Source organism: Myotis lucifugus, unplaced genomic scaffold (genome assembly GCF_000147115.1).
Source record: "Myotis lucifugus unplaced genomic scaffold, Myoluc2.0 scaffold_5, whole genome shotgun sequence".
Classification (NCBI taxonomy): Eukaryota; Metazoa; Chordata; class Mammalia; order Chiroptera; family Vespertilionidae; genus Myotis; species Myotis lucifugus.
Window position 1 is genome coordinate 2,828,863 of NW_005871053.1, and position 23,658 is coordinate 2,852,520.

At 37.4% G+C, this 23,658-nt stretch overlaps 2 protein-coding genes across 2 annotated transcripts in view; one reads left to right on the forward strand and one right to left on the reverse strand.

Moving 5' to 3' along the window:
- The window catches only part of CERKL (ceramide kinase like), a 91,647-nt gene extending 90,766 nt beyond the window's left edge, over positions 1–881 (forward strand). The window contains 1 exon segment of the mRNA XM_006083042.3: positions 202–881. Within this exon segment, the coding sequence (XP_006083104.1) occupies positions 202–283 (82 nt within the window). The 3' untranslated portion in view covers positions 284–881.
- ITGA4 (integrin subunit alpha 4) overlaps positions 1–23,658 on the reverse strand; it is an 81,132-nt gene that overhangs the window by 1,235 nt on the left and 56,239 nt on the right. The window contains exons 17-28 of the mRNA XM_006083253.3: positions 23,406–23,482; positions 13,289–13,439; positions 11,961–12,056; positions 11,255–11,334; positions 10,805–10,894; positions 8,901–8,991; positions 6,805–6,912; positions 5,874–5,999; positions 5,143–5,262; positions 3,731–3,829; positions 3,240–3,359; positions 2,594–2,729 (exon numbers count right to left, since the gene is read on the reverse strand). Coding sequence (XP_006083315.1) covers positions 2,628–2,729; positions 3,240–3,359; positions 3,731–3,829; positions 5,143–5,262; positions 5,874–5,999; positions 6,805–6,912; positions 8,901–8,991; positions 10,805–10,894; positions 11,255–11,334; positions 11,961–12,056; positions 13,289–13,439; positions 23,406–23,482 — 1,260 coding nt within the window. The 3' untranslated portion in view covers positions 2,594–2,627. The remainder of the gene's footprint in view (positions 1–2,593; positions 2,730–3,239; positions 3,360–3,730; positions 3,830–5,142; positions 5,263–5,873; positions 6,000–6,804; positions 6,913–8,900; positions 8,992–10,804; positions 10,895–11,254; positions 11,335–11,960; positions 12,057–13,288; positions 13,440–23,405; positions 23,483–23,658) is intronic.

Genomic DNA, 23,658 nt, shown 5'->3' on the forward strand with positions numbered 1-23,658 from the left:
TACTAATTCAGTGCTGATTTATTACACATCCTGCCCCAGTTTCTTTAGATTTCATCTCTGCCATGAATGTGTATGTTTTTGTTGGCTATCATTAGACTTGCACTCGGTATTAAGCACTGTACTCAATTGGTGTATGTGTGAAAAATAACAATGATAGGTTGATAAAATAATCAATTACACATATTATTTTATTCTTTGCAGATTACACCCAAGACTTATCAATCTTTATGGTGAAAGCATGGAAGAAATGAATGATTCCAAAGTAACATGTAATTGTTTATAACAGAAACATATGAACTAAAATTTTAATATGAACGGACATATTTTAAACAGATATCCTAACAGGAAAAAAAATATTTTAAAGAAATTAAAATTGCTTGCTACTTTTGACATTGCTAAAAATTAGCATTGAGGGTTTGAATATACCAAAAAATATTTAAATTCTGGGTTTTTTTTGGAATGTCTTTATATCTACTTTTTAACCTAGATATGTAATTCCAAAGTGAAATAATTTACATTCTTTCATTTTTCAGGACCATCAATTCTGTTAAATATCCTGTAGTCTGGTACGAATAGACCAGAGTTCATGTAAGAATGCCCTGATTTTCCTAATGAGGTACTTGTCCAGTGAGGTTAAATTTCAAAATTATACAACTCAATCTAACCAGAAATAGAACTACTATTTTCAAAATTTCTCTAATAACTAAACAACTTCCCCCCAAAAGAATCTCTCCTTATTTTTAAGTTGTTATGGTACCAATTTTGTGAATATTCTCTGAAAGTTGAAAATGCAAGTTGATTTTCTTACTTCAGAGTGGTAGGGTTTTAAAATTCATAGTTTATTAAATTTTATTTTAAACTATGCAAAATATCTAACCGGGCAGAATCTGGCCAAATATCTAACCGGGCAGAATCTGGCTCCTGACAGTCATATGTTCTGGCCATTATAACATTGTTTTCAATAGTACCTGAAATGCTGTCATTTCTGAATAGGAAAGAACCAAATTTAAGTTTCCTCAGGGATCGTCCTTGAGAAAGAAATTCTAAATTTGGGCTTCATTTTCCACCAGTGATTCTATACATTTTCCTGAATGGCTTCTATTCAAAAAAGTATACTTTAAATATTATAAAAGTAATCAGATTGTATTGGCACACAGAGTTCACAGGAGGTTTCGTGATGGATAACTTATACAGCAACAAGGTAGTCTGAGGAAGATGGCTTTTGGCAGGGACTTCCTATAAATATTTCCCATAATAGTAAAGACTGACTTCTAATTTATCTATTTGATTACATCTTGTAACAGATTTTCAAAATTTGGCCACCGTCTTCTTATACATATAAAGACAGATTTAGCTCAGTTCAGATGAAATTATATCCTAAGATCAGCATCTAGTTCATATGTATGAATAAATAATTCAAAAGATTATCTTTAAATGTCTTAAAATTTTAAAATATAAATTATATAATAATAAAAAGGAATCTAAGATAACCAATAAAAATTTAAAAGGTTTCACTGATCACTAAAACATATACCATGGAAATTTTGATGTTATATTTATATTCACTGGATATAAGCTAAATCTATTTTAAAATTATAAATTATGTTTCCCCATTTCCATGCAGAAGAGATTGATCTTATAAGCATTTAACACTTACATTTGAATAGAAAAGGGTAATATCCAGTTACTATTTACAGAGTATCAGTATGATAGATTTCTCCTTAGTCACTGTTTTTACAGAGCTTTGATTTTAAAAAATTATTTGTGAGGTAAAGTTTTCATATTTTACATATACCAGTTAAAGTGCAACATTCACAATCTGTTTCAGAATATAAATTAGAATTTTAAGTACTGTTGTTTTGTAAACAAGAAAATTGACTAATGATAGATTTTTAAAATTTACTCTGGGGTACCCTTGAAAAAATTGTTACAGGAGAGACTTATGGATTTATACCTATGTGAACATATATGTATATTTCAAAGTTATGTATGTACAGAAAGAAGAAAGAAATCCATAGTTGTATAAACAACAATTACCCAGAAGTCATCCCATTAAGCTCAAACCAGTGTATAAAAGTTCAGTCTGAAGTTTGCTCTTCAGGCCCATTAATCATAGACTGCTGAATGGTTGTTGATCAAAGCCCATAGGAAATATATTACAAGTAACGGGCTTAAAGGTAAAATACTTTCTTTAAAAATATTTAGCAGAATTTTTTCAAAGAGCTGTTTCATTCATTAGGAAACAGCTCTTTGAAAAATTCTGCTGAATATTTTTAAAGAACATAATTCAAACAAGTCTCAAAGATTAGGAATTTATTTTGCTGAAGCAAGCATATATGTTGAAGTCCAAGACTTCTTCAATCAAGTTTTATGATTTAATTCAGATGCACTTTTATTTCCAAATATCTTCAAGGGATTATCTTAAATGTTTTAGTGTTTTATATCCATTTAATAACTGAAACAATACCTTTTTCATTTGCCTTAAGACATAGTATGTCACAAGGTTATGAGTAAAAAGTACATAAAAGAACTCTGGGCAAAGCAAAGTTCATGGTTTTTTGTAAACAATGTCTTAAATTTCTTTATTATATACCTGAGTCTTAGTTTTCTCAATTTAAAAGAAATCTTTAATCATCATCATCATTGCTTTTACTGTTAATGTAATTCCAACTGTCTCTTCTGTTTTCTTCTTGTAGGATGGATTTGTACTGTCTTTTAAAGAAGCCAGCCTGAAAAAAATCAGTGTATAATCACTAGTGTGCAGTTATTACACTCATATAAAATATCTAGACAGTCAATGGCAAGTTAACATCGGTGGTACTTTCTATGACTTTAAGTAAAACAACATACAACAAAACCAAATTTTTCATAGGCTAATTGATATAAACAAGAGTTAATTGACACCATTTGAGGACCTGCTATAGTTCTTAAACTGTGTCCCATGTAGTCAGTAAAAATTAATTTGGAAAATATGGGATTAAAGAGCAATTCCTGCAGGACTTACTAATGCAGGTGTAAACTCCCTAAAATTGACATTCAACATAATGTGCAGTGTTTCTCAAATGTTTTTTTTAAAATGAGTTATCTTTAAAGAAGGCATATTTTTCTCGAACTCTGATATGGAAGTTAGGAGAAATATGGTGAAATTAGTACTATATATTCACTTGGGAGGCACAAATTGGCTTTACGAAAGTCAAGGGTGGCATTTTGAGTGGGTTAATTATTAAAGAAAGGCTTACCTTCCACATAACATACGAAATCAACAAAAGTAAAATAAGTCCGAGTATCAAGCTACTTGAAATAATTGCTAAGGTCAGATGACGTGTGGGTTTTTGATGATGTAGTCCTTCGAGCCAAACCTACATATTAACCAAAATAAAGAAGCACCAGTTTAAAAGTTTGCTTGTTTCCTTTGCAGCCCCTCCTCAATCCCCAATAGTATTTAGAACAACCCATCCCATTCTCTTGCTGGTTCGAATATAACCATAGGAAATGCTGGTAACTGATCAGCAGAAACAGTAAGTACAATGGACTTTTTCTGTGGTTCTTCCTCCAATCCATCCTAAACTCCTTTAAAAGCTGTCATTCCCTCTTTCCAGGTGTGGAAAATACCAACTCTCAGGAAAGTATTTCAAGCCCTCCATGATCTAGTAAAAAAAATCTATTTTCCTGACTAAACACCTTAGCAATACTATTTTTCCTACAGTCTTAATGTTTCAGTTTAACTTACGTGTGCAACATTGTCATCCTTGTTTAGTTCAATAATTTTTGGATGTGGCTCTGGAAAAGCTGTCGCTCTTATTTCAAACTTGAGTGCTGAAGTCTCATCCTGTTTAATAAAACTATGAATCAATAGAGATCTTTCGTTTATTTTATGAAGATATATTAACAAAACTAATTTCTCATGATCCTTACCTACTATCTAGAAGTTTTCATAATTAATGTTCCACAATTTACTTCACCATTTGTAATTAATTGCAATGCTTTCTTTGATTATAAAGGCATGGTCTAGGTATAAATTTATATGGCACCATTTTGTTGAAAAAATTTTTTAAAAATGTATTTTATTGATATTTTTTACAGAGAGGAAGGGAGAAGGAGAAGGATAGAGAGAAACATCGATTCAGCTGCTTCCTGCACAATTCCTACTGGGGATGTGCCCGCAACCAAGGTACATGCCCTTGACCGGAATCGAACCTGGGACCCTTCAGTTCGCAGGCCGATGCTCTATCCACTGAGCCAAACCAGTCAGGGCTTGTTGAAATTTTTTTTATTAAACATAGCCACTTTGCAGATAATTTAAATATTATGTGTTAGTTTGCAGTGTATTTTCCCCTGAGTATTGAATTTTTAACCCCAAATTAAGACTTTCTTCACTTGATAAACCTTTCCTAAAATTCATTTTACTTGGGCTTCTTTTTCTTTCTTTCTACATTGTGCTGCTCTGATCGAATACACATAGTCTACCTAATACTGTAATGGAAAAATCTGGTACAACAGTAGGTTGATGAACTCAGAGCTTTGCTATTTAATGCAGAGACTTATAAGCCAGAATCCCCAGACGCTAAGGACTTTTGACATTGTATGCAAAATTGAGGTGTTTAAGTATGTGCATTCATTGGGGAAGATGAGAATATATTCTTGAAGGTTTTAAAAGTTTTTTTGTTATTGTGTTTTAAAGACAATTTTACATTTTAGCTTTATTCAATATTAGATTTTAAGCATAATTTAAAATAGTTTGGAAAGAACTTTAAGGTTATACAAAATGTTAAGGCAGTCAACTTCTTTGATTTAATCAAGGTCTATAAATAGTTGAACATACTTCCTAAAATAAACATCTTAATTATCTATTTAATTACTAAAAACCATGTCATTTAGACAATGTATTCAGCTAAAGTAAAAGGGGAGAGATCAACCGCACCAAAGGACTTGTATGCATGCATATAAGCATAACCAATGGACACAGACACCAGGGGAGTGGTGGTGGGGGGGTAAATAGGGGCTAAGGACACATATGTAATACCTTAATCAATAAAGAAAAAAAACTGAAACAGTTAAGTTTCACTCTAAATTTTATTTGTTGAATGCGTCCATATATACCATCCTACTTAGATATAGTTTGCAGATTCTGTATGGACTTACCATTTCTAAGATGGATGGCCGGCCTTCCAGCTGAATGTGAACACTGGCTTCTTTCCCACTTTCCATTTTTCCAAAATTGCATGAGAAATTCAAACAATGTGGATCAGCTTTTGTGCAGTACTTGAAAGAATACCAAAAAAGTTACATTGAAATTTCAACATTTTTTAGAAGATGGCTAAAATAATTTACATGGAATTAAAGATCTGTTTTTGTTAGTGGCATTTTAAAAATCTTACTTTGAACAATTTAAACAAATGTTTGTTTTATAAAACAAAGTATTTGAACTGGAGCATGTGTTCTTACGAACCTAACCGTCTGGGATAGATGTTAAAAAGAAAGACTCCTAATCAGAATCTTGCCAAGTTGGATGTTCTCTGTTTATTATAAAAGTTGAATAATTTGAATGCTAGGATTGCTTGTTTTGTTTTTTTCCCCCCATAAATTCAATTAACTGAAAAGAGTCAAAGTTCTTTTGAGTAGCCTTTGTGAAATGAGATTAAGAGGGTATGGAGAAATGTCTGGCTGGCACAGATTGGGCATTTGTCAGACAAATAATTAAAATGTATATAGTTAACCCTGGGTCTATCTCAAATTTCTAATCATGTCTGTTCCTCACATGCAAGAATATTCCTTGTTTCTCTCCTAACCCAACTGACAGCTCAAACCCATTGACTTTAAGCATTTCAGTTCTGTATGTTGGAAAACAAAAACAATGAAAAACTGAAACTTACCAATAGCCTCTTATCAGTCCTCGTAAAGAATTTATATATGTCTCTTAGGGCCTCCATTGTATCTCTTTTCTTTTCTGATGTGCACATTCTTTGATAATTTTTAAAATGGCATTCTCCTGAACTAGTCTATAAAGATAGGAAGCAAGAAAAGTGCTATAATATTGGAAAGAACAACAAAAGCTACATGGTTTTAAAAGTTCCAATAAAAATGAAGTTCCAATTGCTTGATTACCTTTTCTAAAAATATCAAGTACTTCTGAAAGTGTGAAAATATTTTTGACAGATATTTGGGAGAGATTAAATCTCTGCAGCAAAAACACAAACTCAGAAAAATTTTAGAGGGTTGGATATAGGTCCTCAACTAATCAAATGGCCTTAACTTACAGAAAATTAGGGCAATGTAAAAAATGGGCATTTGAGCATTAGCATGAAATTCAACATTTCTCGGGCTTTAGACACTATGTCCTAACATCTAAATTTGGATTCAAGTAAGATTTTAAAAAAATTAGAACTCAACCCAATTGGTAGGCTTATTGATTGATTGCTTGTCTTGAAACTGGGAGAGTAAAAGCAATTCTGATGGAATCAACAACATAAGAATACTTATTCTTAAGTAGTGATTTGAATATTCTTTCTTTAAAAAAGGCTGAAATTCTTAAATTTTGTTCCCCAGCAAGTGGTCTCAAGTTTTATGTTAAATTCTATCAAATTACTTCACAGGTCCATATCACAAAAGAAAAATGTACTGAAATAGTAGAGTGTAATTCTGTTACTGTATACGTCAAATGCAGAAGTTCTAATGCAATGTATAATATTCAAGGTGTACTCAATGAATGCAGGGTGAATTTCTAGCTGAGAGTGTGATTGAAGTTAACAGACATTTCCCATTTCAGCAGTCTTACTTACAATAAAGGAGGGAACAGATTTTTACCTGGACATCCAAAATGTTGAACAACTTATCAGTTTGGGGGATAAAAGAATTTGGGACCATTATTTCCACACTAACATTTGGAGCCATGCTAGGGCCTGTGTTGATAACCTGGTAAGAAGGGAAAAAAATGAAACTGTTAAATGTTTTCATAAATGTAAGTACAGATATAAATGAGCTCTTAGGCGAGCCCATCTGTTTCATGAAACATTTCTAGTGGTGGAGACTTGTAGTTGGCAGCTACACCACAAAGGGAGACAGAATGTTGACAGCGAGAACTTAAAAAAAATTTGCTAAGAAGTACAACCTTTAGTCTTTACTCCCAGCTCTCTCCTTTGGCTATTAATTAGGACAGAATGTCCAGGCAGATGTTTTCTTGTAGTCTAAAGAAAGAGACATCAACAGTGTACATTTGTATGGCACATTCTGTATCTAAAATGCCGTGACCAATCGGTCCTCATCACTATCCCATCAGATGGGGCAACATTTAATTATTTGCCAGCTCAAAAAAATGCTATGAGGTGTTAGTCAACGATGCGCCCAAGATAAAAATGAGAAGAATTGGGACAAAACCTAGGTATTCTAATTTAAATCCTATGATGTTTTCACAAACCGCTCTGTGCAGAGGGGATGTCAGCAGTAAGTGCATAAAATGTATTTTAATTCAGGGTTATTATAGTGCTGATACACTCAGAAAACCACAAAGGGGTACGTTATTCGGTTTTAGAAAAAATTCAATAGGTTTTTAAAGAATAATGCATAAGGGAGTGATATTTCATTATTGCTGATAAATTTGGGGATTGCAGATCCCTGTAAAAGGAAATTGGGCCAAAATATTGCCTCCTGAGAGCTTCACTGTAAAACCAATACAAAGTCAGAAATGAGATGTACCACAATACCTGGATGAAACAGCATGGCTCACAGACTTGCAATACTGTTTTGAATGCGTAGGATATAAATGAAGAAAGTGTCCCTGGCTTGGGGACATATGGTAATTGCTCAGCCATCCAAGCCCGGGGCAGTTTCAAAGGCAGTGCCCAGACCTTGAGACACGTCTTCCCGATGCCTGCAAATAATCATTCTAACCTACAATACCTTCCATCCTTGTTTGCCGGGTAACATTTAGACCTCCAAGAACGTATTCATACTTACTCAGATTCACCAAACCTACAGGACTTCAAAATAGAGGGCTAAATTTTTTCAATACTGATGTGTGCTAGTATAACAAAAACGACTGTACGTAGACTCAATAGGATTTCAAGGGCATTCTTCTTCCACAGATCTGGGGCAGGGCCCAGGAATTTGCATTTTGGACAAGCACTCCAAGTGATTCTGAATGCACATTTTGAAAAGCATTGCCTTACAAACTATCATGATGTACCGAAATCCAGATTCACACCCCGTAGATTGTTACATAGCTCTAAGGATATTTGGGCAGTACTTCTGGTTCAAAAAATATTTTGTGGACATTATTTCCAATTATTTACTAATCATCAACATCCATGATGCACCAAAAATATCAGTTGATAGTAAATAAACATTTTTAAGTTGTCTTTATATTAGTATACTAATATTTCTGGTTAATGACACTATTCTTTAGCTTTTAAAAAGATTATTGAATAAATGAGACATCGCTTGCTACAGGTAACCTATCTATGGCCTGAAAGGCTGACCAAGCAGACCCTAAATGGAGTTGACTTTACTTGGTCATTTTAGGGCTTTTAAATGCTTCAACTAAGATGAGAGTTCACTGATTTGCACCTAAACATGCCTTCCCTTGGCCTATCCTGTTGTTTTTTTTTCTAGGCACCTCTAGCAGATTCTCTTCCTCCCATAACTTTGCTAGTTTCAAGTGTTACCTCTGTTCCTACTAGCTCATTCCCACCTGTACCGTAAGGAGATGTGGGCCTGAGTAAGAGGGATAAGAAAAGTGGGAGGAAAGGGCATGGGTACCCATGTGGCAGCTCCTTCCTTATCCCAACCAAACTGTGCCGGCCCAAGGCTGAGGGACATCACAGGGATACGATGTCCTCTCGAGCAATGCACCAGTCCCATTCTTTCAGTTTGTTACAAATATCGACACAACCAACTTTTCTTACATGGAAAGTGAAGTTCATTTTCTCTGTCATGCACGTTTCGGGCTCATGGTCCTCCTTTGATCCATACACAAGTGAAGTTGGATTTATAAACCTAATAGAAACAAATTCAAATTTAGTGTGTTTTTCAGTGTTACAGTCTCATTCATTCATTTATTTATGAAGTATATATGGGATGTGTGCCAGGTGCCAGGCTGTGCTAGGTGCAAGGAGGCCAATACTCATAAGACACATGGCCCCACTCAAGATTTGTACAGTCTACTCGAACTTGGTTAATGGTCTTTCTTTTGATGAGGTATTATAAACAGTCTTCCTCTACAGTTTGGATTACAGCTTATCCCTTAAATATGCTATAATTTAGACAATAGGCACTTTCTTAAGCACAATCAAATACTTTCGGTTTCTTGGTAAGATAGTAATTTTAGTAAAGATGTTAATGAAATTAGAAAGCCATGTGCTCTGACTTGGGTGACAGTATCTCTTTCCAACACTATGGCTTATTCTACTGATTTATGTAAATCTGGCAAATATGATATAAATTCTTAGCCTTTCCCTATGACTTCAATATGCTCCTATACTTCAATCTACCTTACCTATTTTTTGAGTTATTTCTTCCCATCTCCTAATTCCTGCTGGCTATTTGTAATGAACCCAGATCTGGGGAACAATTTGAGCAGCAATAAGTATGGTAAAATTTTTGTTAGAACACAAAGTAGTTACTCTTTTACCTGTGATTATACATATGTATGGTCAGTAGTGAACTTTAAGAAATACTTTTCTAGGGAAATCCTGACTCCACAAGTTGCTTATATTTGGTAGCAGATATGAGGCAATGCAAATTAGGGACCCATTACACAGGAAAGAAATTAGAAATATTCAAATGTAGAGTAGGCAGGGTAATAGTTGCAGAATAGTCCTTGCTAAAAATAATAAGATGTGGATAATGAAAAAAAGGGAGGATGCTCATTACAGGAAAATGAAGGAGGGCAGGCAAGACACCATTCAAAACCAAGAAACGCGCAACTGCTTCTCTTTGCTTCCCACTGACTTTCTAGGTCCTCATCCCCCTCAAACGGCTGCCTTTATCCCCCTGCTTTTTATATTTCACAAACCTGTTAGCCTATTTCATCAGTTTCAGACACTGATATGTTTATTTTTATATAATTCTATGCCATCCTATGGGTGGCTAAAAGTTATTGGGGATGGTTTATATTTAGAGCAACAAGAAAAACTCACTTGTCCATTTTGTATTTATCTTCAATTGCTTTCAAATGTATTTTTAAACAAAGATTAATAGCTTAAATAATTTCCAATAAAATCATTAAAGGTTTTCTTAAGACTCCTTTCATTCTTTCTTCATACATGTCTTCCTTGCATCAGAGTCAGAACCACAGAAACAATTACTAGAATTATGAGGAATCAGTGACTGCTGGCTCTGGGGCTGTGGGTGAGGAACTCTGTGATTCATAAAGAGCAGAAAAGAGCTGCAGACAGCTCTCTCCTACACAGGTTCTAGAGAGGAGTCGTTTGGTCAAGCCTGAGATTCTTGAAACTTCACACTTGCCACAGCCACTGAGTATGATCAAGCAAACTGTGCACTGCTCAACTCCCAGGGCTGGGCCTGCGCTGGGGACCTCCAGACACGCCCCTCGCAAGGCTGGCCAGGCTCTTCCAGCACGAAATCCCCTCCAGCTGGGCACTCGTGTGAGGTGGTCTCAGTGACAGTTATATGATGGGGTAAAATAAGGAACAGCTGGGCAAGGGACTACACTGCTGCGGTAATTGTTAAGAGAAACAGCATCGAATCTTTAAGAAGTCTCTTAAATATGGTTTAGACCAATAATGGACGCAGCTACAAGATTTAAAATGAGCTCTCCTCTCTAGAGGAGGCCTCAGTATCTACTTACCCGTGCACAGTGAGCATGACTTCATACCTCAGAGGTACTGCCAAAGTCACTTTGTTACGCTTCAGATGGTCCATCTCCCCTTCGTTTTTGCTACAGAAACAAACAGAAAACACCCTGTTAGAATGCATCCGGTACAAACACCATCTTCAGCGAGAACTAGTTATATACCATGGATACCTTATAAACTTGGAGGTGGGTTTAAATACTGCTTTTTGGGGAGTGGGGATAAAAGTGGATGTGACAGACATTTTTATGTCTGTTGGCAGAAATTTGCTTTCATTATTCACACTGTTTTTTCCTCCTATGCTGGTTAAAGGTTTGTGTCTTAGATCACGTAAGAAGTTTTCTCCTGCAGACAATGGGACACTCCATCGTTTCCCCAAGGTCCCCTCCCAAAAATGTCAGGGGCCTGTTTCCTTCCACACCATTATTCCTCAGAGTGAAACCCACCAGGAGGCATGCACTGTGATGTTGAGGTCCTCTTCTGCTCTGCTCAGGGAGCTCGCATCCAGCAGAAAGCTCACATCTACCTGCACACGGAGAAGGAAAGCGCATTTAAAGAACAATCTAATACATGTTGATCATCTGAACTTGAATGTTTCTTAATAGTTTACACCCTGTGGGATGCCCAGCTGTCTAAACGATGTTCTAGAAACACAGGCTACCCCCCATTTGGACAGCGAGCTACAGGGAAGCTGTTGGGGTTTGTGGCGACTTGAAAGCACCAGCATTTCCACAAGTGACATTCAGAGACAAAGCCTCCTCCCAATGTAGAGACAGGCAGGTCCAGACGGACAGAATCAGAGATGCTTTAACAACTTGAGGGGGGACTCTAGCCAGAAACACCTTTCTGTATAGCGGAGGTAACATGCCTGGCAGATAGGACCACCTGGGGCGTGGCGGGGGAGTGTTGGGGAGGGGTGACACGGGGGCAGAATTCTGATCGACACATTCACGTGCCCCGTCCCCCTTTTACAATGAACATTGCCAAGACTATAAACACAATCTCAAAGGTCTCAAGCCCAGTTGGTTTTGGTTTGATCACTTAGCTATTTACCCTAAGCAAATAATAATAAATTATATATTTGTATGCATCATAAACATGGAAAAAAATAGAAAAATTTTGTATTAAAAATTATAAATGCTAAATGCTTACCCTTGAGAGGTGATCTATATATATATAACCAACATTACAGTCAATTTTTACTATGCCAGAGCTGTCTGTTACGTCACAGTTTATTTGCTTCTCTTCCTAAATAAACAAACAAACAAAATCAGTTGGTTTAGGTAGAAAAGGGAACAAGAAGTCTGTAACCCATGTTTAAGGATGGCTTTTGAAAAAACATCCCCAAAGAATTTACTTTCCTAGACAACTATTTTTGGAATAAACAGAAATGTAATCAAATGATATAATATGTACATATGTGTCTAGGTTTATTCTCACATTCATGTAAATTCTCCACAGAATAATTTCGGGACTTGCGGCTTTCATCCAGGTTTGTGTATCCCTATTTAATTCAAGGCCCAGTTCCTTGTAAAATCATGAGGCAAGGAATCATAAGGTCTGTGTTTCATATCCCTCTTCTGTGTGGGATGTGAGAACGTGTTAAAGGTATATAATGCTATAACTGGAATCATCATAGTATAAATACACACATATACATATCCCAATATTCCAGGGAGATATACATCTCTGTATGTATTTGTACAGATATGTATTTCCCTGAATATTTGAGTTTTCCCTCTTACTAGTGCAAACAAGCTCTTAACGCCTTAGGGAAAGGGGGAATAGATTTTTGTGAGAGGTCAAAGGCCTCTCAAAGTGCCCTTAATGTGAGGAAATGGTCTCTGGATAAGATCTGAGTAAGTTTGCTAAGGAATAGAGAAGCATCAAAGGAGAAAGAAGTTGAGGCTTTTGTCTTTGAAATTCAACCTTATTAATACCTCCCTGGTGGATTTAAGTGCTCACAACTGAGGCACGGAGGTAAGAAAAGATCTCCAGGTGCTTTGAACCCTTTCAGGGAAGGAAAAACTTGCCTAAAATCTGGTCAACACCAGAATTTGGGATTTGTGGCATGTTTAGAGGTCCTTTGGCAACAAGACTGGGTGTATGAGCTTCAAATGCAGAGGGGTGACTGGGAGTCCAGCAGGGAGGACCAATATTGCTTGTGCAGGAATCCAACCAAGAGCAGCAGCATCAAGCACCAGGAAGACGTACTAGTGAGAAAAGCAATGGCTTGGATAACTAGGCCATTGTTTCTGGGAAGCAGGAGGCTGACTTTTTTGATCTCGGATTCCAAGGAACTTGTCATTTTGATCAGGGGCATGAGAAAGTCTTAAAATTACTGGAAGCCAAAGGGGATGTCTAAAGAAATGCCAGATATTTAGACCCCAAATTGATGAAGTGATTTATACCATTTACATCTCTAAAAAACTAAGCAAAATATCATGTAGTATCATGCCATTGTGGTTTTCAATACTTACCAGATCTAAAATCTTAATGAGGTAAAGACCAGTGGGTAGTTTGATATGCAGAGTTGTTTCATATGCATCATCTCCAGCATTAAACAAGGACACATTCAACATTAATGTCTTCATACTTCCAACAGTGAGATAGGTTTTATTTTCGTATGGCCTAAAAATTAAGTACTATTATTTAGTTCTAATTTGGAAATAAAAATCCCATCTCTTCATTTATTTATCCTGAACATAAAATATTAATTTGAAAAAAACAATCAGAGGGAAATGACCACATGTAAGTAGATGCAAATCTATTTTTAAAAGAACTCAATTTCCCTTAGTTCAAATAAATTTGGTCATGTATTACTGGAGAAAAGTTTTTTAATTAGTTATAATTAAACTAGTCTGCTTTCTGTTATACTTTTTTTTTTGCCTTCATTGGCTGTTTCTTTTTTTAAAATCTTTATTGTTGAAAGTATTACATATGCCCCCCTTCCATCTTGTCCCCTCCCCACCATTGACCTCCTCCAGCCCGCCCTGCCCCAGGCCTTTCCGATCCTATTGTCTGTGTCCATGGGTTATGCATATGTGCATACAAAGTCTTTGGTTGATTACCTCCCACCCACCCACCTCCTCTGTCTTCCCTCTGAGATTCCTCACTCAGTAATACTTCTTTTCTGCTTAACTTCTTGGTTCTATACTTTTAACACATTTTCCTCATTATTGTGCAACATATTTCTAAAAGCAAAGTATGTTTTTCCTATCTTTCTTTTATTCTTGAATAGACATTGAATTAGCTGCTGCCCAAACCAAAGGGGGGGATGGGGGTAACTGGAAGAAAAGGAGAACGGAGAGTATTGCCACCAAAATACAACATGTTTTGGTGGAAGTGAGCACGGCATGAGAAAGGGCGGCTATTCTCAGCAAGTGAATCCAACTGAGATCTGTAGAGTAGAATCCATTTCATAAGAGGCTGGTCACCTCTATGGATAATGAGACCAAATTAACAGACGTGTAGAAGTGCCTCACTGTGCTGTGAACTGGAAAGAGAAGATCGTCCCAAATCTAGACACTGTGAGTGAGATCAACTTCTGGCTCTGGCCCCGGTCCTTCTGGAGGGGGGTGGTGTAATTAACATTTTTAAGCCTCAATCACGTCCCCTGTAATAATAACTACTATTCATTGAAGATGTGGGTCATGGAATCCTCAGAGCAACACATTTATAGATGAGGAACTGGAGGCTTAAAGACTTATTCAAGGTCTCTCACAGCTAAAAAGTTTCAAAGCAAATGCAAATCTCTTCGCTTACACAGCCCATTCTCTTTACCAATGAGACTGAGAAGAGCTGAATGCTAAAGAAGACTTTTGCTACACTATGATTCTATAAGTTTTCCTTAAAGACAGATGTTCCTAGATATCCAAGAATTTAGAAATAGTAGTCTAACCAGAGAAGGGTGTGACCCAAAGCAAAAGACCAGATGACAATAATCATAACTACACAAAAGGTAAAACACTCACTTAGCACTTTAAAGTTTAAAAAGTTTCCTTAAGAAGGTAAGCATCTTCTATACTACATTCATGTGACCTGTACCCTGCATTCACAACTACTCAATTGACCAAGAAATTAATGGCAGCATCAATACTAAAGTGTATAGTTTTGAGGAGTGAATTATTAATTTTCATGAACTTCAGAATGAAAACAAAATTGTAATTTAGGGCACATTTCTCCACTTTTATACCTTTAGTATAATTCTAAGAAATGGAACTGTTTACTTAATACCTACTAGTAAAAGGTCTTCCCCTCTTATCTTGATTTTTTCCTGTTTTAAACTTATCAAGGTAGAACATACACATAGCAAAATGTACATATTCCAAGTTGCAGCCCAATTAATTTTTACAAACTAAATACAGACATGAAACCAGCACCCAGATCAAGAGAAAGGTATTACCAGTCCCATTAGAAATAAGCACTTCCCTCTAGTTACTTCCCCCAACTATTGCCTTGCTTTTACCAGTACAGACTGGCTTTGCCCACTTTTATATTTCACATCAGTGAATTCATAAAGTATGTAATTTTTCTTTACTCAAAATTTAAATAATCAGGCCTTCTTTACTTAAAAGTTTGTTTGTAAAATTAATCTACATTGACTTGTGAATTGTTTATTCTCATTGATTATATATATATATCTCTTCTATCTAATAAAAGACAAAAAGGGTAATTGACAGTACCTTCGCTACACTTCTCATTGGCTAATCAGGGTGATATGCAAATTAACTGCCAAGAAAGATGGCAGTTAACCGCCAACAAAGATGGCGGTTAATTTGCATATGTAGGCACCAAGCAATGGAGCGAAGCCGGCTGGCCCCAGGCAGGAGCAGTGAGCAAAGGCTGGCGTGGCGAGCAAAGAGCAAAGAGGGAAGCCCGCCGCGCCGGCCTCCGCCACGCCCCCGGGGCCCGCGCGCCCGAGCCAGGAGCTAAGCCCCTCGCCCACCATGCTGGCCCCTCCCGGTGAAGAGCGAAAGCCTGGGTTCCGGGCGCCGGAGGGAAACTGGTGCCAGCAGCCAGGGGAAGGGGCCCCTGAGGGGCCCCAGACGGCGAGAGGGCACAGGCTGGGCTGAGGGACCCACCCGAGTGCACAAATTTTTGTGCACGGGCCTCTATTATATATATATATTCCATTTTGTAAATATACAACATTTTACTTATCCATTCACATTGTATTTATCCATTCAACTATCCGGCAATTTCTAGTTTGGCTCGATTACAGTCTCTTGGTGAACATATCTATGTAATTCTGTTGGGTCTCTCTAAGAGCAGACCCTTATGGTTTGTAACCCAGAATTAATTCCTTAAAATGCTACATCTTGGCTTATTTTAGCAACCAGCTTAAATTATACTAACTGTATTTAAATAACAAAATATACCATAAGGAACTATATTTAAGTAACCAAAAATAAAGATATACTACAGAACTCTCATATAAAAAGCAAGCATACTATAGCGCAGGGGTTCAAAAACTGCTGCCAGAAGGCCCAGTTCAGACCTCTGCCTGGTTTTGTAAATAGCGGCTTCATGGAACGCAGCCACGCTCGTTCATCTGTGGCCGCTTTTACACGACGGATGCCAGCAGAGTTGAGTAGCTGAGCGAGATCTCCGTCCCACAAAGCCTACAACAGTCACTATCTGTCCCTTGATGGACAAAGTGTGCCAGCTTCTGCCATAGAGCAGTCTGATGGATGAGTGTAATTAATAAGCATACAAAATAATATCACTGTGTTTAAAATCTATTCTGTGTTATTCTGACAACCATAGAGGCTCACTTCAAACAGCCTGGGATACAGAATTAGAGAGAATGCCTCTCTAGGCCTCACAGTTCCTTGGCTGGTCCCGGAGGCATCAAGGAGAAAGGAATGAAGAACGTGCCCACGTGCAGCCTCTCCAGCTCCTGACCCCTGGGTCCGAGAAGCTGGACGTTTGGGGAAGAATGTGCAGTGACTAACAAAGCCGTCATTCTAAACCTTTTCAGGGTGGAACAATCGGACTCCGTGATGGCGTGTTTTAGAGAAGGGCGGTGATTCACCCATTCCTGTGTGGTAAACCGTGTTACATAAGCACGCATCTGCTTGGTGGCACCGTGCTAACCGGCAGAGAAGAAATGCGCAGGAACATGGCCGTCCTGCATTCCCCCCACTGTTCTCTAATCATGTTACAACGGAAGGAGCCTAGGAGGTTCTAAAAGTGAACTTCAGCTTGACATTAAAGTTTAATTAAGACTTGAAGAAGAGCTGCCTAGAAATAGACGTTTGTAAAATATTCTGGCACGTAACCAAAGCATTAGTCACCGAACACCTTTGGGAAAGGAGTTGGCACTTAGACAAGCAACAGAAGGTGAAAGCATTGCATAAACAGCCAGGTTCCCAGACAATAGCAAATTAAAGAGAAACACAATGTTCACATTTCAGCAGCCAGACTCCTGGTTTAGTTTCCATTTTTAAGCTATTTTGTCACATAGTCATAATTATGATTCTACTCTTTTTGTCAAAATATACATCATATTGTATCTTGATTCGTTAACAAGGTGCCGTCGGAATGATACCCACCAGCTTTGTATGGGAGACATGACAAAGGGCCAGGTGCACATCTGCAAGTGCGACAAGGCTGCACCAGAGCGCTCCCCAGAAATCAGAGTTCATTTTTCATTAGAACACGCATAATGCAGACTTGAAATTTACCAAGCAGCCTAGAATCCATGGAATTTAAACAAATCAAGGTACTGTGTACATAGAGAATCACAACTTAATAAGTGAGAGAGGAAAAATAGAAAAATGATGTATTTTAGCACCAAGCACTATGTTTTTCTTGAGTGAATGACATTGTTTTATTTTGCAAGAAATGCTCCCCAAGTCTTAGTCTAATGAATGTACTTTGCCTAGATAACACAAATTAGTGCCTTCCCGGCTAACGTTTTTTAAGATGGTAGGATAAAGTATAATGTAAGCTGATATGTACCTGTGTCAAGATGCATGAGTCACTTATTTGACAACATGTAGCCTGCTGCAGGTGGCTCGCAGGTCCAAGTAAAGACAACTATTTTTTAAAATTTTACTACTGACTTCAGGGGGAAAATACTGGAAAATTCTTGTTTACTGGAATATATCAGTTACCCAACATTTAAGAAGATTTTATCGAATAAAGGCAAATTCATTGAAGTCTAGAGGAGTACAGCTGGCTGCACTGGATTAGACGACTGAACTAGGAAATAGCATGTTTTCGTGTACAAAGCATATAATTCATCTTCCCCAACCTCTGTGAGGCACACAGGGGTGGATAAAAGTAGGCTTACAGTTGTGAGTACATGAAACACAGAGTTAATAAAGCTATTGTAATAGTCATATCCTGCATGCCTTTTTTCTATACGAACAACTGTAGACCTACTTTTGCCCACCCTGTATATTCCTACTCTCTCCATTTCAAAAATGGACATGTTTGTTAGACTAGCTCTTTCAGGGGCTAACAGCATCGTGGCTGATGTTGACAACTGTCTGCTGTCTAGTCAACAGATTGCCCTATTTAGCGGTTAACAGACCCAGTATTGGGCAGCATTCCCTCGATACTGCAGCCGACAAGCCCCTAGTTCACCTTCAGGGAATGAATTATGATTGCACTAATCTGATCACAATGACTCCATTCTCCTCCAGCCACGACGGGCCCAGGGTTGAGTATGTGATACAGGTCTGGCTGATCAGACTAAGTCGGCTCTGGCACTGCCTTTCCTGGAAAGGCAGCCTCAAGAGGACACGGAATTTTGCTCTTGTCCCTTTTTTCCTTGCTGGGAACCTTGGTGCTGCTGCAGCCATCTAGTGACCGTGAGGGAAAAGCCAAGAGAACTGGGAAGATAACCAGGAATGTTCAGGTTTTGGTAGGTGCTCACTAACCCTGCTACAATAATTAAATGCCTTTATTTAAAAGCCACTATTGCTCAAGTATTCTGTTCCTTGCAGTTAAAGGCATTCCTAAAGGATGTGAATGCCATTGTTTCACTTGCGCCGGAAGGGTGACTGAGGAACAGAAGAGAACTAGCATTTACGTCAGAATCTATATGCAGGACTTGATTTCAAACTACCTCTGTGATGACTAACACCGGCTGTTATATTTGTAATCATGATAGTCATATTTGTTCATCTTCATTTTGCAGTCGGTAAGTCCACTTGAATATGATTTATTCTCCTGAGAGTTTAGTCATTCAGGAGAAAGCCTCAAATTAATGAAAACACTAAGCACTGTTTAGTTTGCTGTTGGCAGTCTATTACTGCAGTCTTCAGCCACGCACGTTCTTTACTGAGTAAATGCATTTACCTAAAGCGGGTGTGTAGCTCTGGGGCACATAAATACCGTTAGTGCCAGTAGAGTTATGGGCAGGAGAATTCATAGAACATATGGTCACAATTTGCCTAGTATTACAGAGAAGGGAGAGGGAACACCTAAGTGAGACAGGCATCCATTTGTTTGATAGAGTATAATTTACTAAAGATGCAAAGCAGTTTGTCAGAATCTTTTACCGTAGGCCTAAAAAATTGATTAGAAGAGTTTTCATAAGAGAATTTCTTAAATAAGTTATCATTTCCCAAGTAGAAATCGCCTGGAACTCTCCTAATGGATGCAAATGATGCAGGGCTTATAGTTCACACTGGCATCCCTGCCACTTCAAATTTCATAAAACTGAAAACTACTGACCCAGTCATAGTTGGCAGCATTTTGGGGACATAAGAAACTCTGGACAAATAACTAGTATATATACAGAAAATGTTTAGACTTCAATTTTATGGCCAAACTAAAACTTTATTATAATCTATAAATATTCTAACCATATTTATCAAAAATAACTTTTATGAAAGCTTCATGCATAGCAGGTTTTGTGCTATGCACTTGGGCCTGCATTACTGCATTATTTATCTTTAAAACACCTTTCACAGAGTAGGGACTATTTTACCTCCTTATCAAGAAAGAAAGAGGTTTATAGAGTTTAAAAGGCTTCTCTACAGCTAGCAGAGGGTAGATACAGAACTTGAACCAGGTTTGACTTCAAACTTGAAACTCTCCATCACCACTACCACATTGGTTCTCAGATCTTAGTATAATAAGAAACCCTTGGAGCCCCTTTAATAAACAACATTTCTGGTCTGGTCCCCACTGCTTCTAATTTGGATGGTCTGGGGGTCTAGGAAACCTGCATTTCTAAGTGATTCTCGTAAAAGTGACTCAAAGGCCACAGCTTGAGAAACACGGCTGTACCCTCAGTTGCCTGACATTTAAAATTATAATGGACTTGATATTTAGATGTTAAGAAATAGTATCATTTCAAATTAATGATGCAAATTAACCATAATGTAATAGCTTATTGTGAAAAAATACACAATGAATAAAAAATAACAATTCGATTATATTAATATTTGACCTCTTAATTCAAGATGTATTTTCATTATTCCGAAAAGAAGCATTCTTGGTAAATTTTTGTACAAATTTTAATGTCCCATTTTCTAATAGGTCAGAGGGATTTGCAATGAAAGATGACAAAGGTGACAGTGGGAGTTTCTGATTTAAGAAAATAAAACACTACTATTTGTAGCTGAGATAAGCTTTCCCACACACAACTCTACTTATCAAAGGCCCATGGCAGCAAAAACACTAACACTAAGCATTTTAGGAAGAAAATAAATACACAAATGGGAAGGTTATACATTTTTCAGCTAATACATCAACAAAGGCACCACACTACATGCTGGGATGCAAAGTAGTTAGTAGTCACTGTTTTTGGACTAGAAGAACAGCCAATCTGGATAATTAAGTATAAAGTCCAATTATTAATCAAATAGGTTAGGGCTTCTTGGCCCTCAATTGTGGATGCTCAAGGCTATACTGGCATTGCTTAAGTGAAAAGAATTAATTTATTCTCTGCCATATGTGTTCCTACCCAGCAGGGTACTCAACACTGTTTTTGAACCTTTTCACTCATTCCTAGTTGACTTCCTATCCCATTTATCATAACAGCTATTTTGAGCTTTTCCCCCCATGCCTTTCATGTTCCCAGATCTATCCTAAAGACCCCCACTTTCCATAGATGAGCCTACTTTTTTGTATTCTGGCCATCCATGAATTCTCTACATTGTATTTCCTTCCACACTGAGTTTCTTAATCAATGTCAAACATCTTTTCATACCTGTTCAGCTCAAGATAAGGACAATTTTAATTTCTTCCTAAAGCTAACTCCTCCACCTGAGTCGATCTCATTACATACTGTTGTTTTTTTAGAACCTTGTTCCATTCTCAGCAAACACCTATTAGTCACTGACAGTGTTCCAGATATTGTTTTGGGCAAAGTCAACACAAAGATGAAAAGACGGGAACCTGCCTTGAAGCAGCTTCCAGGATGGCGTGGAGACAGACAATAATGGTAGTGAGTGGCAAGTGCAGTGGGACTAGGGGCACAGGAGGACTTAGGTTTATGTACCTGGAGACAAAAGGGACTTCACCTAGGAAACAGCTGAGATTTGCAAGATAAATAAAAATTAATCAAGTAGATACGTTGGAGAAGTGAAACCAAGAAGTGAAACCATTCAGAGTTCGGGAGAGCAAGGTGTGGCAAAGCAACTCTAAGTCCCAGGGAGTTGGTGAGAAAACACTAAGGAGTTTAGAGTTTAGGTTATAATGAACCAGTGAAGCACTGTTATCGGAGGTGTATGTGAGAAAGCTCACTCTGGAAACATCATGGTAGAGGGATTAAAATAATGTTAAAATAGGAGACCAGTAGTTGAGAAAGCAGGAAAGCCTGTGAGTTATGTAGAGTATTCAGTGCTCGGCATGAAGCAATAGTAGTAGAGACAGAGAATTATGATGGAAAAAAACCCCAATAACATCTAGGTGGTTATTATAGGACTTACTAACTTATTGAATAGTAGGGTTAAGAAAGGGGGAAGAATGCAGATTGAGCTCCAGAGGTCATGTCCAATAGACAACTGGATGTGTGGGTGTGGAACTCAGAGACACTGATTTGGGCATTCGCAGTGTAGGCAGACCAGGTGAGGTCACAGTTGTAGGTAAGATAGCCAGGGAAAATATGGGAGTGTGAGAAAGGGGTGAGAAAACCATTGGGGAATCCATAGAGCCAAAATCAAATATCTCCAAAGACAATTGAGAAGGAGAGGCTAGAAAAGGAGAAGGGAGTAGGGTGTCATCATGGAAATTAAAGCAAAAGACATTCAAAAGAGGAAGTGAAAAGCTGTCAAATGCTTCAGAGAGTTCAAATAGGTACAAAAAGTGCCCCCTGGATTTAAGTAGAAAAATTCTCTCTCCAATTTCTTTCTTTCCCTGCCTCTGCATGATTAAGTAACATGATAAAGCCACTTGTTCCCAGTATATTTTCTTCCCTAAGCACTTGCCCTGTCATTCAGCTACGACTGCACTGAAATTTCCATCTTACAAATTGCCAGTGATATTTTTTCCACAAGTCACATTTTAAATGCCAACTCCCATGAGCTTTCTCAGTCATTATGTTATCTGGTCTCTCTACAAAATTTTACAATATGAAGTCCCTCTTTTTATATTGGCTATTTCACAGTGCACTGTTTTCCTCTTAGTTCTCTTCAGTCTCCTACAGGGACTCCCTATTTTTTCTAAGCTCTTTAAATAAAACTGTCCCCCCAAGAGTTAATCTTCAGTTCTTTTCTCTGCGAAATGCACATTTCACCTCCTCCACCCCCAAGCATTCTCACAAGTCAGGAATGTGTAGAGCACTTCACAGTATTCCTGGAGAGCTGAAGTCCCACCAAATGCAACATGCCCCCATTAAACGTGCTGCCTTTGTAGACTTACCTCCCAATATAATTTCCCATTTTTCTGTCCTGTCACTGATGCCTCTTTCTGCTCCTTCATTTCCCAGACATCGTCACCCCTCAACCTGCGCCGTGCATTCTATCCCTGATCCTCATTTTCATGTCTGCCCTCTGATATGCAAAATAATTTCAACATAGGGGATCTAACATGACAAAATGATAATGGTTTATTTCCCATAATAAAATAATGACAGCAGTCAACAGTTATCTAGTGTTCTCTATATGTTAGCTACTATTCTAAGCACATTGCATAAGTTTTCTTCTGTTTCCCCTTCTCTGAATTTAGAAGAACAAGATGGTTTATTCCCTCTCAAAGGTGTCGTATATATTTAGGAATTTCTTTGTTTTATAGATCAGTCTGAATTATGTAATTATTTTTATGAGTGACACAAAACTAAGCATCATGTAGTGAAGGTTAGCTCATTTTGCCATCAAAACTCTAGTAGTAAGGGGCACTGACAAATGTCTAAAACACAACTAAAATTCTAATGAGGATGACTTGAGCAGTCAAATCCTAAAATATCTCTTTAGGTACCAACAAAAGATTAAGACATGCTTCATAAAGCCTTGGTGTTCACATATTCTTGTTCTTTCGAAAAGTGATAATCTCTCTCAGTTGAATCTTGTTCTTTTCCAGTTCTTTAAATGCTGTTAACCCCCAAGTATTAGTTCTTAGGCATTTTCTCTTTGAAAACCACATGCACACCCATGATCCCATCTTGATGAATAACAAAGAGTAAACTAGACTTACTTCAAAAATCCAATTTTCCCAGAAACTTGTAAATCAGCAGAACAATTTTCATGGGCACAAAACCTTGCAAAGTTTATCTGGAAATAAAATATGACAGTATTTTATTGTTAGTTCAGTTAGTAGGCATATTTCTGTTTTTTTTAAAGACAGAAATCTATGATACATGAGAAGAATAAAATTAATAAATCAGATTGATATCTCGTTTTATCATTTTTTGAGGAGTTCAATATGAGAATTAATTAGTAGGTTTAAA